The sequence below is a fragment of the Nelumbo nucifera genome, chromosome 3 (genome assembly GCF_055504915.1).
Source record: "Nelumbo nucifera cultivar China Antique chromosome 3, China Antique-T2T, whole genome shotgun sequence".
NCBI lineage: Eukaryota > Viridiplantae > Streptophyta > Magnoliopsida > Proteales > Nelumbonaceae > Nelumbo > Nelumbo nucifera.
Genome location: NC_142651.1, coordinates 78,910,720 through 78,927,612, shown reverse-complemented (window position 1 = coordinate 78,927,612; position 16,893 = coordinate 78,910,720). Strand labels below are relative to the sequence as shown.

General features: G+C 43.6%; 2 protein-coding genes across 4 annotated transcripts; both read right to left on the bottom strand.

The window, feature by feature from the left end:
- Positions 1–1,743: 1,743 nt before the first annotated feature.
- On the bottom strand, positions 1,744–7,578 carry LOC104588750 (protein NRT1/ PTR FAMILY 5.10-like). Of its 3 annotated transcripts, none has more exons than XM_010246813.3 (4): positions 7,141–7,578; positions 6,824–7,041; positions 3,320–3,867; positions 1,744–2,751 (listed from the first exon to the last, which is right to left on the bottom strand). In XM_010246813.3, the coding sequence occupies exons 1-4, from the start codon at positions 7,280–7,282 to the stop codon at positions 1,917–1,919; spliced, it is 1,743 nt and encodes a 580-aa protein (XP_010245115.1). In that variant the 5' UTR covers positions 7,283–7,578; the 3' UTR covers positions 1,744–1,916. The 3 variants fall into 3 exon arrangements, with proteins under 3 accessions (XP_010245115.1, XP_010245116.1, XP_010245117.1); XM_010246814.3 differs by having other exon boundaries at positions 1,744–2,745; XM_010246815.2 differs by having other exon boundaries at positions 6,824–7,061; positions 7,141–7,280.
- Positions 7,579–12,762: 5,184 nt separating this feature from the next.
- Positions 12,763–13,786, bottom strand: LOC104588767 (uncharacterized). The gene is made up of 2 exons (XM_010246841.1): positions 13,742–13,786; positions 12,763–13,536 (listed from the first exon to the last, which is right to left on the bottom strand). Exons 1-2 carry the CDS (start codon positions 13,784–13,786, stop codon positions 12,763–12,765), a joined length of 819 nt encoding a protein of 272 aa, XP_010245143.1.
- Between the last annotated feature and the right edge of the window lie 3,107 nt (positions 13,787–16,893).

Below are 16,893 nucleotides of genomic sequence, written 5' to 3'. Positions count from 1 at the left end.
TTTAGTCCGATGTTGTATTTTGGATCTTCAATAAAGCAAACAATAGCTGGCGAAGAGAAAAGATAGAAAAAAGGCTTGCTTGATCTCTCCTTTCAAATCTGATAGTCACGCTCTGATACCATATTATACAGAAGAGAAGAAGAAAGGAAGAGGGAAGAGGGAAGAGGGAAGAGGGAAGAGAGAAGAGAGAGGAGAGAAAAGAGATTGAGAGCCAAAAAATCCTGCTGGCGGCGCTAGCTTTTTGTATTTATACTAGGGCGACATAAAACAAAATAAAAGAGGGAGAAAGTACAATAGTACCCCTACGGTACTAAACTTAAAAAATTAACAGACTTTTAATATATAGTATACAAGGAAGAGAGAAACAACCCATAATAGATTAGTGGGTCAGGATGGATGACATGTCTTTGTTCATTTTGATCCAACCATCATCTAAATTCTAGTAACCACAAGAGATACTTTCATCCAGTTGATTAAATCCTGAAAATATCAGTTTGGAACTATTCACCATACAAACTCCAATGGTCATACCTCTAAGTATGGAAAACAGAGGAATACAGAAATTGGGTTTAACAAGCCTCTCCAAGTTCTTCAGGTTTGTTGATGAGTTATTGTCCATATCTTTGCTAGTTAAGTTTGAACATCCAAATAGATCCAAGTACTCTAATTTCAGACATCCTTTAGAGATCAAAGCAAGATCATAAGCAAATATATCTTGGAAAAACTGGACTCAACATGCTCCAACTAAGGTATGAATTTTCCTAATTGTAGCGGATTCTCTATCCCTATGTCGTTCTCTGCTTTCACCCTCAAAGCCAGCCATGCCAAATCCACATGAAACGACAAGTTAGTACTCAACTCTGTGTTAACAATTAGTTCCTTCATGACATATTTCTATTTTCTATGTTATGTTGTTCTACGTGACCATTAATGCAAATGCCACTGGAAGCCAAAGAGGTTGTGGACTGTATTATGTGTAACCATTGGCTGCACCGGATGAATGCTAAAAGCCTTTGTCTAGTTCATTCTTACAGTTTCTGTTATTGGTCTTTGTTTCTTGCTTCTCCAGTTGCTTTTGCATTACAATTGTAGTTTACATATTTGCTTTATAATCCCTATTGAGGACTGATTTCTAAACATCCAACAATGTGATAAACATTATATATTGCACTCTTCAGGGTAGGGGTCCACTAATTTGACAACACCCCTTTAGAAGTTGTCAAGTATAGTTTGTTTGTCTCTCTTTACCGTCATCTCCCAGATTGGTATATCATATTCTAACAAAAAAAGCTGGTTGAGCTAGACATCTGTTATATAAGCTTTAACTCTATGATATTATTCTTCTACAAACAAGAGACATCACCCTTCTACAGTTTCATGAAATCTTTAAATTTTAATAAAAAATTGAAATAGTAAGACTAAAAGAAATTAAAAAGCAATCCTATGCAAAAGTTAGACTTATGAATCACTGAACTCACAAGAGAAAAGAAATAGCAATTTCAATCCACAACAATAACATTAAAAAGCAAACAAATAGTTCATTGGCATTATTATAATATCTATATCTATATCTACACTACTAATAAAAGAGCGAATAGCCCCATTTTCTGGACTTTTCATTAGACACTTTTATCCCTTATCTAAGCAACATACAATGGGCATAAAAAGGCCATATATGTCTTTTACTCTCACTCCCAAAACTGCCCATTTATAACAGTTAAGAAACTTCCCACTTATAAATATTCAAAAACTGTCCACTTATAACAGTTTAGAAACTGCCCACTTATAACTGTTCAAAAACTGCCCATGAATTGTAAATAGTTTTGTCTTGGAGATACTGTCATGTGCAAATGCACGTACATGTTTACTAGTACATACAAATGTGAATAAGAAATCTGTAACAGAATTGAGGTCACTCAGATGGCACTTACTCTGTTATAGATGTATGATTTGGCAAAATACAAATACAAAATTAATTCTATTACACTTAATCCAGCAAGAAGCCAATAGAACCAATCTAGATGTGCCCGGTTCAAATTATTTGCAAACCAGCTATCTTGGCCTCCCCTACTGGTTGCCTTCTCAATGACAGAGATGAGGAAGCTGCTTAGGAAGTTCCCTATACCAAAGATGCTAAGGTAGAGGGATAGACCCATGCTTCTCAATCCATTTGGGACTTGATCATAGAAAAATTCTTGCAAACCAACCATGGTGAAGACATCAGAAACTCCAAACAAGACATACTGAGGAACTAACCACCACACACTCATTGGAAGAGTTACTTGTGGCATATCTACTAGTCCAGAATCTCTGGCCACTTTAAGTCTTTCCTTCTCAACTATTGCTGCCACAACCATGGAAATTAGAGATAGAAACATACCAGTTCCAATTCTCTGAAGCATTGTTATACCAGAAGGCTTCCCCGTATAAGCTCTAGCAATTGGAACAATGATACGGTCGTAGATGGGAATGAACACAACAATTGCAATACTGATAAAGGACTGGAGTGTGGCAGGTGGTATTTCGAAACCAGGCGTTATTGATCTTTCCATGGTGAGTCCTTGCTTGGTGAAGAAGGTAGAGGACTGAGCAAATACAACTGCATATATTAAACATGTTGCCCATATAGGAACCAAGCTCAGGACCACCTTTGCTTCTTCCACCTGACTGATGCTACACATTTTCCAGTTTTCATCTGAACCATATTGATCACTTGAAACCATAGCCAATGCTTTGTCAAGAAACCTGCATCTTTTGAAAGAAATCAAAATCAAGAAATAGAAGAATAGGATGAATACTATTTCAAGTTCTGGCTCTAGAGAGTAGTAAGGAAGTGATTAATTTATAGGTCACCACCATCATCATCTAAGCTTTACCCCATATATATGGGATTGGCTACATAAATCCTGTTTCATCATTCCAATCTGTTTAGTGTCATGTTAATTGTTAAATTATGAGCCCTTAAATCATTTCTTATTGCTTCATACAAAGTCCTTTCTGGTTTGTAATTGGCCCTTCTAGCCCCTTCAACCTGCAGCAAATCACTTCTTACAGATTCCATATAACGGTCTTCTATGCACTTGACCAAACCATCTATTTTCTCTCATTTTATCACCTATTGGAGCTACAAGTTATCATATGTAAGTACTGCCATGAAACATGGACCTTCTCATGTATAAAAGTCTATTGTGGGTAGGCATTTCATGGACAAGATATCCTCCACATTCATGGAACTAGTGAGATGATATAATAATAAGCAGATCCTGAGTTACTTGATCCTTGTTTTGGAATTAAGAATGAGAAATTCTTTTTTTCTTACTTGAATTGGTATGTGCCATGCCGAGGGAGTAGTATTCTTGCTTCTTCCTCTTTCACAACAGCAGCAGTTGAGGGAGTGGTGCGCCAGTTCCTTGCTGCAGCAACAAACACTTGGGCAATTCTCAAAAATGGATTGCTATTATCTTGTTTGGAACTGTATCGATATGTCTTCCTTCCAAGTAAGAAAACAACAAGTGCAGCTACCATGGAAATGCAAGGAATTCCAAATCCAAGAACCCAGTTGAAGTTGTCTTGAATGTAATTTAAGATCAAAAGTGATATGAAGCTACTGCCACTAAACCCAAAATACCACCAATTGAAGAATGAACTTTTAGATTTGCACTCATCTGGGTTCCGTCCATCAAACTGATCTGCACCAAAAGCTTGCACACATGGCTTGTGCCCTCCTTGGGCAATTGCCACAAGATACAGAGAGACAAAGAATAAGATGATTTGGAATTGAAGGCATGATCTGTGGTCCTTTGTGTTCTGGTTGTGAGGAAAGCTCGGAGAAGGAAGAATTGCTGATACTGTTAACAACCCTAATCCCTGTGATTCCATCAAATATTCAAACATAAATAAAAATCATAATTTTATTTGTATGAATAGCATCAAAGATAAACAAAACCAAACTAAAGAGTAAAGTTTAGTTTTTCTTTCTTTTTCTTCGACAAGTATAACCCGTACAGTACCTAGATTCAGGGAGAAAAAAAACCGTACACTAGCACTTATGGGCGAAAAAAAAAACATATAGGCTAGGCTGGGCTGGGCTACAGTCCCCTTTTCCAATGGATGAAGGATGTGGAGAAGCACAAGGGGAATCCTTTTGAACCGAACCAAATTGTCGTATTGGAGTTTCCTGGATTGTTTTGGTTTCCTTGTAAAACCATCCGGTTAGACCATCCACTCCCAACAATCCATTCGATCATTACTGGCCCAAACTGTCCACTTGATCATGGACCCTCCTTTTTATTCTTTTTTATTAGCAAGAAAGAAAGATTTTTGTGCATAAGAGAGGGTGTCATTATCACCCAAGAAACAGACAACTGACAAGCATATCCCGAGAAATTAGAATAGAGCCCAAAACAAGTGCTGCATATAAGCCCCCTGATTGATCATGGACCCTCTTGATTGGTCAATTTTCCTCACTCCCCCATCTACATTAGTTTCTACCTCATTCAATTATTTGGAATTTCTAATTTTAAAGTGGCACAAATGCATATCGTCTCATCTCTAGTGGTGCAACTCGGATGAGTTGGATTGGGTTGAAGGTCAAACTAGCCCAATCTAAAGGAGCAAACCTCAGGTTTGGGCCTGGCCCAATTAAAGGTTAAGCCCAACTTTATCAACCCAAGCTCCACCTGAGCTTAATAAATTTGGGTTGGGCTCAGCCTCGGGCTGGGCTGGGCCAAATTAGTCGGGTTTGGGTAGGTTAGTTGGTTGGGTTTTATGGTCCAACTTACAAATTTTATTTACAAATGTACATATATATTCACATGTATATAATTAAAGAAAGATATTTTTATATAAATATAATATATATATGTATGTAATCTCGGGTTGGATTGGGTTAAACTCGGGCTAATCCAAGCCCAAGTGTCGAACCCAAATTTAGGTCAGGCCCAAGTTTCTGGCCTAGGCACAGCCTGCAACCTGAAAACTCATGCTGGACAGACGCAATCTGGGCAAAAGCCTGAGTTAGGTCGGGCTGGGCCCAGGTTGGACCCGCCAAAGTTGCATCCCTAATTGTCTAGGCTGTGTTTGGTTGCAGTGCAAATTTATTTGCACTTGTACAAATGTATGGAAGTGCAAACATAAAAAAATGCAAATTCTTGTTTAATCTTATTTTGAATTTTACTTTATTCTGCTTTATGTTTTAATTTACTTTATTTGTACTGCAATCAAACAAAATAAGCTAAAATTTAAAATAAAAATAGGTCAGAATTTACACTCAAATCATTTGCACTATCATAATTTTATATCAATACAAATTTATTTGCATTATAACTAAACACAACGTTAGGGGTGATCATCGGCTGAGCGTTGGCATACCTATATAATATACATATGATATTTGTCATAATTTATGTATACATATAATATACATACATAAGCAGTTCTATAGGCCCTGTTTGGCGCATCTTTTTGTGTCGTCTTTATAAGTTGGGTAGACTGCACCACAATCTTTTTTCTGTTTGGTTCATAACAGATCTAGCTGCTAAAAGTCAGTGCACCGAAAAGAGGCAAGCTCATTTTGGGCTGAGTTTGGAAAGCTCCAAATAGAGCTTTTTGCGTCTTTCTCGCTTTATTTTCACGTAGAAAAATACAAAAAGACACACATAAAGACACGGTAGCCAAACTATCTTCGAGCTACTCAGATCTTCATACAAAAGCTCAATGTGTTTTTTAACTATCAGAGCTACCAGAAGATTTTCCCAAAAAGACACACATAATCAAGATCCCTTTATATATTAACTATGTAATCGATTAGGGCTATATTTGGTTCAGAACAACAAGGAAAAAGGACTGGTCAGAACTCAATTATTAACATGGTTTTTAAAACCAACCGGTTAGGGGTTCGGTTCCTGGGTCGAATGGTCCGATCATTCGGTTCGAACGATTGGCCCATTTTGACAAAAAAGTAAAAAAATTAAGTAAAAAAAAAAACGATCAAAACCGTTCAAATGGTTAACTGCCTGGGTCAATGGTTTGCTGACCAAAATCAATGGTTTTAGAGAAAATCCAATTTTGGGGAAAAATGGAACCAGTCACCTGACCGGTTCCCGATTTTTCCAATCCGACCGTCTGGTTTAGTTTTGAAAACCATGATTATTAATGAGGATAAAACCATGGTTTTTAAAATCAACCCAAAGATCGAACTGGTCAGGGGTCCGATTATTTGGTCAAACGGTCCGACCGTTTGAACCGAATGATCGGTCTATTCCAACAAAAAAAATAAAAAAATGGTCAAAAGCGTTCGAACAGTTAACTGTTCGGGTCAACAATTTGCTGACCAAAATCAACTGTTTTTGAAGAAAATCCGGTTTTGGGGAAAACCGAAACCGGTCACCTGACTGATTCCCGGTTTTTCTGGTTCGACCATCCGGTCCGATCTGGTTTTGAAAACCATGGATAAAACCACATAATGACCAAATAGACGATCGATTCGATCTGTTCAGTTCTATAGGATAGACCCGACCCATAGAAAATCCAACTAAACACAAACGGGATCTGCAGCAGAAACAAGCTTGTTCTGTGTTGATCGGTCATGTAATCCGTTTGACACAATACAAACCAAGACCCTATATAATAGGTTCGAGTCCAATCGGGTATTCGGGTCCGTCTGACCCATTGAAAAAGGAATGTTGTTTTTCTTGGCCGCAAATGAAATTAAATAAGAATTAAGACAAATAAACAACACGGCTCAATAATTGTGATAACCTAGCGGAGGCGGAGCACTATCAGAGATTCAGAGCGAGAGAAATGGAGAGAGAGAGACACTAACAAGAACATAGAGAAGAGAAGAGAAAAGAATGGTCCGAAAGCGGCCGAGATAAGCATCAGCAACAAAAGCTCCCAGCAGAGGAAACATGGATGCCGCCCCCGACCATGCGTTCACATTTGCGGCGGCCGTCGCCGTCGACTGCCGGAGCGGCCCCGTCAGATAGCTTATCAGGTTGGAGGCAATCCCGTAGTAAGCAAATCTCTCCGCCATCTCCACTCCTGCGGACCGTCTTCCAAATCTTATACCCTCAAAGATTCAAAGTCTGAAGAATCAATTAAGCAAACCAAAAAAAAAAAATTAATTAAGAAAAAACTCACCTATGATGAACGATGCAGATCTCCAACCGCCGCTCTTGGATCTGATAACTCGGCGACCTTTATAATCCACCATCCCTTCTACCATATCTTCTCCTCCTCCCAGCAGCGGAGATTCACTTATTGAAGCGTCACACACCTCCATTCTTCCCAGTCCCCTCCCAGGCCTCTTCTCTCTCTCTCTCCCTTCTACCGTTCTACGCAATCAACAAAAAGAATTGAGGAGAGAGCTATCACAAAAATCTGAATTCCAATAATATGTAACCAAAGCAATATGGGAACATAATGTAGGGACCACTTTGGGAACAGATCAACCCAATTGATTGGCGTTGAATAGCTTCCGCCACTGACCCGAACCGACTGAAGAATGAATGAAATGACAAATCCGAGTATCCGACTCTACCTGTAGTGACTTGGGTCCAAGTATACAAATATTTCAATTCTGCAATGTTAACAACTTGACATGCCGCATTTATAATCCAACATCTAGTACACCGGTGGGTAAGTGCATCAACATCTCTACTTGTAAGTGCATCGATAATTTTTTTTTTTTAACTGACTCATGAATACCTTTTTTTGGTAGGAAGGCCAAAACCCTATAAGAAATTGAACAGAGTCAGAGATAAATAAAGAAATTGAACAGAGTCCAGTCCAGTCTGAAAGCTAAATTTTACCTAACACTAGTCTCAATATAAGTTCTCGTATCCGGTCTCCAAACCCCATCCCCATCATGTACACAAATAAACCCTATCCGTTATCCCTAATGTAGAGGCAGGTTCCTCAATGAGGAATCGGGTCCCGGAATTCTTTTTTTTTTATTTTTAATTAAAATTTTGCTTTGGAAAAATGATTTACTTAAATAGAAAAAAAATATGAATCTAAATTGCTTTAACACTTAGATAATGTCTGTTGAGACTCGGATTGGTCGAACACAAAAAAGTAATTTTGCCCTTGGGCTCTAGAGGTGGGCCGAAGGCTTTGAGGATTCAAAGACTAAGTTCTGAGGTTGAGGACAATAGGCCGAGGCTGATCGTGTACCGAGTTCCGTAGAAGCCGAGGGCTGGTAGCTGAAGTACTGCAAGGCAGAGGATGTTAGAGGCCTCGGGTGAGAACTCGAGGCGAAGACTCTAACGATCAAGTTAGTACGAGGGTACGAAGAGGGGACTTAGGTATAGACGAGGGCTATGAGGAAGCTGCTCGTAGACACTGAATTCCCAAGATGTATTTAAGTTATGTAGTAGGATCAGACTCAAGATCCGGATCCCTCACTTGGAGGAGGGTACCCCTTATTTATACCTGAGGCGCCTGGAGGTTGGTGGAGATGAACGCCTGAGATGGGAGTCATACGGGGCGGTCAGCGAGCTTTGCGGGGACGTGTGGCGCTCTGCGATTGGCTTCGTACAAGGGGTGCAGGGTAGCCCCTGTTGTGGCGAGTCGCGTCCCTGGATCTGACATTCGTGGGCTGAGCCACCCTACATCACTTGCCCCCCACTCCCGAGGCTGAGGTGAAGGATTCGGCTTTGGCTGATGGGAGTAGTAGTGGTGAGCGCCAGTGGGTCTGGCAGCCAAGGTGGACCCTATAGTGGTGTTCTCTTTTGTGTCTCCACCTAGTTCATCTTCATAAGTTGGGCCAAAGTTGCGAGTGATTTGTGGCACTACTGCTTCGGGTAGGTGACTGGGGGCTGTACTCTGAACGGGTCTATGCGTTGGGAGAACACCCCATGCGTAGAACGGCTTTCCGGTCGAACCTGTGTGCGTGCTCATGGGATTGGGTGCAAAAACCGGTGGGTCGTGGTAGGCGGACGTGCTGGTCCACCCCGAGCGTCATTTCGCCTTCCAAGGATGAGTCTTAGGGGTGCGGTGTGGCTGGATCGTAGGTATGGAGGTGTTTCGTGTCCGTTAGATCTAAGACGATCCGAACCGTCACTAGTGCATCGTTTTGCCTTCCGAGGCTGAGCGTTACGTGGCACGCTGTGGTTGGGTCGTAGAGGCGGCGGCTTCTCAACCGTTGGATCTCAAGATATCTGGGTCGTTAGTTCTTCTTTAAATAGGGGCCTTGACGGCAACTTTCTGGTCATTTGCCTCTAAGTGCCTTTGCTCTTGAGTGAACTCAGCTCCCAGATTCTCCAATCTTTCAACATTCCATTTTTACTTCTTTTTCCTCCACTTCCCTTTAGGCAATCTCGAATGATGTCTTTCTTAGATTCTGGACCTGAGTGCTATGATCTTTCGAATGAGTTGGAGGGGAACCCCATCCGAACCCCTTCTCCCCTTTCTCCTTTAAGCCCTTCTGTCCTTGCTCCCCTTCGGTAAGAGGTTGAGGTGCTTCGGGAGAGGGTAGCCTCCAAGGGCGCCGAAGGCAGCCGTCAAGGTGATGACCCTCCCTGTGAGAGCGCCGCATCTGTGATGCCGAGGGAGGCCGAGGGGTCCTCCCAAGTTAAGGGGGTAGAGACCCCAGATCCTATCTCCGGAACGAGGGCTGAGGGTGCTACCCAGATAGCAACCAAGACCGACCTCCTACGCCTAGGGTTTGAAAACTCTCTAGATGGGGATCAAGTTAAGGCTTTGGCAAGGCAATACTTCATACCCTCATCCTATGGTAAGATGGTGCCCAAGGTGGGCATCCGGCTATGGACTCCTAAAGAGGGGAAGATCTACGTTTACCAACACTTCCTCCAGTTCGGTCTTCGATTTCCCCTTCATTTGTTAATCTCTGAACTGTTGAGGGTGTATGGGATCACCTTTAGCCAGATAATGCCCAACGCCGTTAGGACCATAGTGGCGATGCTGGTGGTGACTCAGTTCCACGGAGTGGAATTGATGCCGAAGCTCTATCGAGCGTTGTTTGTGCCGAGGAAGCACTCTTTCGAAAGCGACATGTACTATCTTCAACCCCGTAGGACCAATCCTGTAGATAACCCTTCTTTCGTGCATAACTGTAGAGTACATTTTTCTTTTTGTCCTGTCCCTAGGGCTGGTCCTTCAAGTCGGGGTGGGGAGAGGTTAGCCAAGCTGTGGAGAAGAGTGTCCCCTTGCTCACGAGTGAGGAGAGCAATGATCTCGCTTGGTTTCTCAAACTAGGGAGATTCCGAGCCCAGCCTTTGGTGGAGGAGGAGGTCCCACTAGTCTTTGTGGGGCTCAACCCTAATCCCCTTGGTAGGAGAGGCCATGTAGTCCCTTAACACATTCCCTCGTCCTCTTCTTTGCAATGCGTTACTAAAAGCTTTATTTTGTTTGCAGAGGTGCCGATGGACATTGGGAAGACCCTGATGGACCGTGCTCCGCGATGCATAAGGAGTAGGCAAAAGCGGGGGCAAAATCGCCTCAGAGGCCCTCCGAGGGGACACCAACACCGAAGGAGAAGGTCCTGGCCCCTGCGGAGGGGGTCCTCTCGCTAGGTCCCCGCTAATGGGATAGTTTCACAGGTCCCTGCCAAAGGGACTACTCCATCGGCTCCCACGAAGGGAGCAACTCCACAAGTCCCCACTAAGGGGAAAAGGCCCGTTGAGGAGTGCCAAACGAGGCGTGAGCAACAAGTGCCGCCGAAGTCAACTATTGGGACGTGGAAGCCCGCCTAGGAGACCGAGGCGGGGCAAAAGAGGCCGGTTGAGGAAGCCATGGGGGATCAACCACCACAGAAGGTGGCCCACACCGAGGGCATGTCAGGGGATGCCCCAAGGAGGCCCCATAGGGAACGAATGGGGCTGTTTTCTGCCCCATGCTACTAGAGAAGCTCACCAAATGGTCCAGCCAAATCTTCTACCCCCGGTGGGATGTTCGTGAGGGGGACTCCATCCAGGATGAGGGGGTCAGCCGGGCCCTAGTGAGTGGGGCCCTTCTTTCACGAGATCGCTTCCAGATGCTAGGGAGCGCCCTAGAGAAGATATATAACACGGGGATGCAAAGCCTGGTCGAGGTAACAATTGTTCCTTTCTTTTCATGGTTATTTGCTCCCTCATAGGATATTGATTGTTTGTTTGCTACGAGTTTGCCTCCATTTCATTGGCCTCGAGGATCATTTGAAGTTGACCCTATCCCAAATGGACAAGTTGGAGGAGGAGAAGGGGAAGCTCCAGCAAGCTGCTGCCGCTATTGAGGAGAAATACCATTGGTTCCAGCAGAACCTCATCAATGAGCAGAAGTTCCAGATGGAGGCTCAGGTGCAGGTGAAGGAGGCGTGGGAGAGCCTCTCCAAAGAGAAAATGGAGAGGGCTCATGTCGAAAGTCTCCTCTCCGAGGTTGAGTGGCGTTCCAATCAAGATGAGGGAGATGTTGTCGAGGCGAAGAAGCAGGTTGCCGAGGTAGGGAGAATGGCCAAGGAAGCGGTGAAGCGGGTTGTGTAGGCCAAATAGAGAGCTATTGACGCTGAGAAGAGGGCCCAAGAGGTGGAGAAGCAGGCCGAGGAGATGGCTGATCTCACATCTGGGGCTTACTTGGACGAGATTGAGGATACCAAGAAGGCGCTCGCGGTGTCTCTACTTGACTTCGACGCTGAATCTTTGATGGTGATCCCCGACTCTCCCGAGGGGGCTTTTGATTCTACTCTTCCCTCTCCGATAGGTGGCGAGGCCTAGACCAGGAATTTGTTTTCTTTTTGTTATTGCACATGCGTTCAGCCTTGGGGGCCATGAAAGAATTCTGGTGAAGTCAAATTTTTGAATGTAATGAGAATCGGTGGCATTTTTTGAACCTCATTTCGAGCACTTGTCTTTTGCCGTGTTCTTTTTCCTTTGCTTGTTCTATTGCCTTATTTTTTCATCGAGGGGTCCTTGCTCCCCCCAAGTAAAAAGATCACAACATGAGACACTCTAAGTATTTACTTAGGTGAGGCCGAGGCGAAGCTGCAGCTTGTCTGGCTCTCTTCCTTTACTTTGACTTATTATACGTGTGCCTTAGATGTGTAGCGGAGGGCGGCTGAGGAAGAGCCATACGATCAAAGTGTGACTCATTTGTTCTAATTTCCCTCTAAGTATTCACTTAGGCGAGGCCAAAGTATGATAGGGGGAGGTTGAGGCAAAGCGGGGGCTTGCCTGGATCTCTTCCTCCCATCGGACATTTAGGCAAAGGCAAGATGACCTATCGAGCCGAGGATGGAGCCAAGGCAGAACTGAGGTTTGCCTGGCTCCCGTTTCCCCAAGTGTTGGCCTCGGTGAGTTTACCATAACCACATTTAACAACCAATTAGGGTAGTGTACCTCTCGGATGAAGCCGACATCGAGTAGCTTCCCAACTTCCTCTTCCATGGCCTTCCATCGTTCCAGTGCAAAGTTCCTCTTCTTCTGCTTGACTGGCCTAGAGCTCGGGTCCACATTCAACTTGTGAGTAATGACCGAAAGGTCAATTTCAGGCATGTCAGTAGCGGACCAAGCAAAAACGTCAGCATTAATTCTAAGGAAACTTACCAGTTTGGATAGGCTCTCCGGGGGAAGGTTGGACCTGACGTGGGACTGCTCTTTCGGGCTCATCCTCATCTAGGGGGACTGAGACAAGGTCCTTGGCCGGCGGGCCTTGGCTCGCTGGCTCCTCCCTGAGGTTGAGACCCTCTAGTGGCAAGGTTTCTTTATTCTTGCCCTACAGTGATACCACATAGCACTGGCGGGCGGCATATTGGTCCCCTCAAACAACTCAGACGCTATGCTTGGTGGGGAACATGAGAGCAAGGTGGTAGGAGGAGATGGCCGCCTGGAGCAAGTAAAGAGTTGGTCTTCCCGTGATTGCATTGTAGGGTGAGCCAATCCTCACAACCAGGAACTTTGTCATCCTTGTCGCTTGCTTAGGCTTCATCCCTACTGTGAGGGGTGGGGTGATCTTGCCCTCTAGTCTGACAACGTTGTTGGAGAAGCCAACTAGTGGAACATCTGCTGCCTGAAGGCGCTCTGGTGCTATCCTCATCTTCTCGAAAGCTTCATAGAAGAGGATGTCAGCCGAGGAGCCGCTATCAACGAGAATCCTCTTATCTACGAACTTTGCAATGATGGCTGAAATCACCAAAGCGTCCTCGTGGGGGACTGCAAACCCCTTCAAATCCTCGCTCGTGAAGGAGAGGGTCGCTTTTTGCTTCTGCTTCTTGGGGGTCGGCCCCTGGATGTTTAACTGCCTGGCATAGGCCTTGCGAGCAACGACCGAGGCTCCACCCAAGGCCGTGCTTCCATCTTTGATGCTGGCTACTTGCTGATGCTGCTGCGGTTGCTGTTGAGAGGACGAGGCGCTAGGCTCACCCCCGACGTACTGCTTGAGGTGGCCTCGATGTATGAAGGACTCTATCTCATTCTTGAGATCGAAGCAGTCCTTGGTGTCGTGGCTAGTACCTCGATGAAATTTGTAGTACTTCTTTGGGTTCACCCTTTGGGGATTCTTCTTCAACTTCTTAGGCCACTTCTTGTATTTCTCCTCCCCGATCTTCAACAGAATCTATGTGTGGATGGTGTTGAGTGGTGTGTACTGGTTGTGAGCTAGGGCTAGGGCCGGTGGCTTCCCGCTTCTGTTGTTGTCGTTGTTACGACCGTGGTCTCCATTCTTTCTCTTCTTTTCTAGGGCTCCGTCTTGGTGCTCGGTGCCCTTTTCTTGAACATCCCCAACTAAAGCCTCTTCCATTGTGATATACTTCTAGGCCCTCTCGAGGAACTCCAATTTTGTCTTTGACTGGCATTTTGCGATTGAGCACTTGAGGGCTAAGCCTGGGAGGAGTCCACTGATGGCGGCGTGCATGGAAACCATGGGGTCGAGATCGCAGACCTCAAGCTCTTCCTTCTTGAAGAAGTCAATATACGACCACAATCTTTCTCCTCGCTTCTATTTGACTGTCATCAGTGAGACAACACTCTTCTGGGGGCATCGACTGCTGATGAAGCGGGCGAGGAACATGCTAGAGAACTGCTCCCACGAGTTAATAGACCGAGGTGGAAGGCTTGAGAACCACCATCGAGCAGCTCCCTTGAACGTTTCCTAGAAAGTTCGGCACGTCAAGGCGTCGGAGTATTCGTATAGGATCATGAGTGTCCTAAAGCTTTCCAAGTGGTCGTCCGAGTCTGTATTCCCATCGTACATCTCCATGGTGGAAGCTTTGAAATGCGGAGATAATGGCTTGACAATGATGTCGGGGGAGAAGGCGTCCATCCTCCCCATAGAGTTGCTCTACTCGAACGAGGTGTTAATTCGGCCCTCCTTGACTTGTCGGAGCTCGACTTTGACAGCACTGAGCGCAGTTTGATGAACTGAGGGTTGGGCATCGCCTGTATTCCATCCCGGTCTTTGCGGGCATGGTGAAGGTCGACGCGGACTCCGGAGTGATCCAAGGCTAGACCGTGCGCCTCGCGCGGCGGTCGTTAAGGATGTCTTGGAGGTCTGAGACGTGAGGGGAAGAGGCACGGCATCGGCCCTTGGCCCTAGAATGGGCACTGGGGCAATCGCGACGTCCGCCTTCATCCCTCAAGTTTGCCCTTCGACGCCGGTGATGCAGCTTGGAGGGCGGGTGGCTATCCTCAGATTGTGCAGGTTGCTCCTCCCTTTGGCTAGAAGGTTGGGAGTTCCTGGGATGCAGGCCGACTGGGTGGCTGCTGCCAGACTTGGAGGGTCGGTTAGTTGCACGTGGCCGAGGCTGAGGGCTGGCTAGCTCGTGGATCCATGCCGGTTTGGCTACGTTGACTCCCCGATGGGGCGGTCACCCTAAGGGGGACCTCCTACCTAGGGATAGCTCTGCTAAACTTGATGAGTTAAATACTCTAGGCGATTGAGCACGGCCTGGAGTGACAAGGTTTTGAGTATTCCTAGTTCTTCGTACCATGGTGATTTGAGCTTAGGGACTCCTTATTTTGTCAAAGTTCTTTAGGGGATCGTCTTAACAATGGTTTCTATAGATGGCGCCAATTGTTGATGCTTGGATTGGTCGAGGACAACAAAGTAATTTTTCCCCTGGGCTCTGGAGGTGGGTCGAAAGCTTCGAGGATTTGGAGACAAAGTGCTGAGGTTGAGGTAGTCGGCTGAGGCTGATCATGTACCAAGCTCCTTAGAAGCTGAGGGTTGGTAGCTGAAGTGCTGCAAGGCAGAGGATGTCAGAGGCCTCGGGTGAGAACCCAAGGTGGAGACTCCGATGGTCAAGTTAGTACGAGGGTACGAAGAGGGGAATTAGGTACAAATGAGGGCTCTGAGGAAGCTGCTCGTAGACACTGAATTCCCAAGATGTATTTAAGTTTTGTAGTAGGATCAAACTCAAGATCCGAATCCCTCATCTGGAGGGGTGGTACCCCCTATTTATACCTGAGGCGCCTGGAGGTCGGTGGAGATGAACGCCTGAGATGGGAGCCATACGATGGCGGTTAGCAAGCTTTGTGGGGACACGTGGGTGCTCTACGATTGGTTCCGTACGAGGGGTGCAGGGTAGCCCCTGCTATGGCGAGTCGCGTCCCTGGATCTAGCATTTGTGGGCTGGGCTGGGCCACCCTACATCAATATCAATTTGAGTTGAAATGAATATAAATCTATTTAAGAATATATACACATAATATTTTAAAATATTTAATATGTGTATATTTTAAATTTTAAAATATAAGTGATATTTTAAAATATTTAATATATTATAGTTGGGGTGGATTTCACTCCCCATCCCCATCCCTATCCCTAATTGGGTATATAACTAATCCCTATTTTCATCCTTGTCCCCGCTAGAATAGTCTCCATGTTAGATCCGAAGGAGGCCAAGTTCTAATGGGGATGGGAAAATTGCCATCTTAATCCCAAGTCCAAGCAATATTTTTTGGGTTATATCTAGGTAGTCTATTATTTATCCATCAATATAGAGTTATAAATTAATTAAATCCGTTTAACTTAATTAGATAAATAAATAATCTAGATTACATGAATTAATAATTAATCCAAGTATTTTAACCAATTTAATTAAAATTAGTTAAAGTTAATAATTAATAATAAATATGACTTAATAATCTATTTATACAAAAATATAATTAGTCTTAGTTGTTTAAATTATTGCTATTGGGACACACATAATTAGGGTATAAAGGCTATAACATAAATACAATCTTTATATTGCAATTATAAATTTGTAATTTATATTAGATAAATAATTAATTAATTTATGTAATTTACCTTATAATCTGATTTTAATAAAGTAGATATAAATTAATATAATATCTATATTTCCTTAACTAAATTTCAATAGTGACTAATAATTTGTAATGATTTTCAATAATTATTAATATTGTTGATTAGCAAATAGATTTTCTATTAATTTTACGTAATTAAGTAATAGATTTTCTGTTATTTTTTATTAAGTTTTAATATTGGGATTTGATAATCAATATAATTAATTATTTGTATAGTTAAAAATCACTATATTTAACTAAATTTATTTAATATAATTAGTAATAATAGTTAACTAACAAATATTAAACAAATTATGCTGACCTAATTGTTCCCAACTGGTTTGGGGAAGCCAAAATGGTCTATTTTAGACCAATTATTTAGGTAATGTTTGGCACCGATGGTGATTTCTCCTTGCCAATTATACAAAAATTAGTGATTTTTGGAATCGGTGATTTTTGAAAAATCATTGTTTGGTATCATATTTGCCATGTAAGCTGATTTTTAAGAAATCAGCTTTGAATCTGTTTGATACTGATTTTTAAGGACCAATTATTTTTGTAGTGGAGTTATTGTTGAGTGCCATATTGCATGGCATGTCGTCTTCAAGAAATTGTAATCAGCTAGTTATCCTAAAAAAATCGGAATCACCTATAAAAC

Excerpts from the sequence above, each read along its gene's own strand:
- LOC104588750 (XM_010246813.3), bottom strand. The coding sequence starts at position 7,282 with ATGGAGGTGTGTGACGCTTCAATAAGTGAATCTCCGCTGCTGGGAGGA. Across the intron at positions 3,868-6,823 it reads CTTCTCTTCTCTATGTTCTT|GGATTAGGGTTGTTAACAGT; the intron begins GTTAGTGTCTCT and ends ATGGAATCACAG. Across the intron at positions 2,752-3,319 it reads CATGGCACATACCAATTCAA|ATGCAGGTTTCTTGACAAAG; the intron begins GTAAGAAAAAAA and ends TTCTTTCAAAAG.
- LOC104588767 (XM_010246841.1), bottom strand. The coding sequence starts at position 13,786 with ATGCCAGTCAAAGACAAAATTGGAGTTCCTCGAGAGGGCCTAGAA. Across the intron at positions 13,537-13,741 it reads TTCCTCGAGAGGGCCTAGAA|ATCGGGGAGGAGAAATACAA; the intron begins GTATATCACAAT and ends ATTCTGTTGAAG.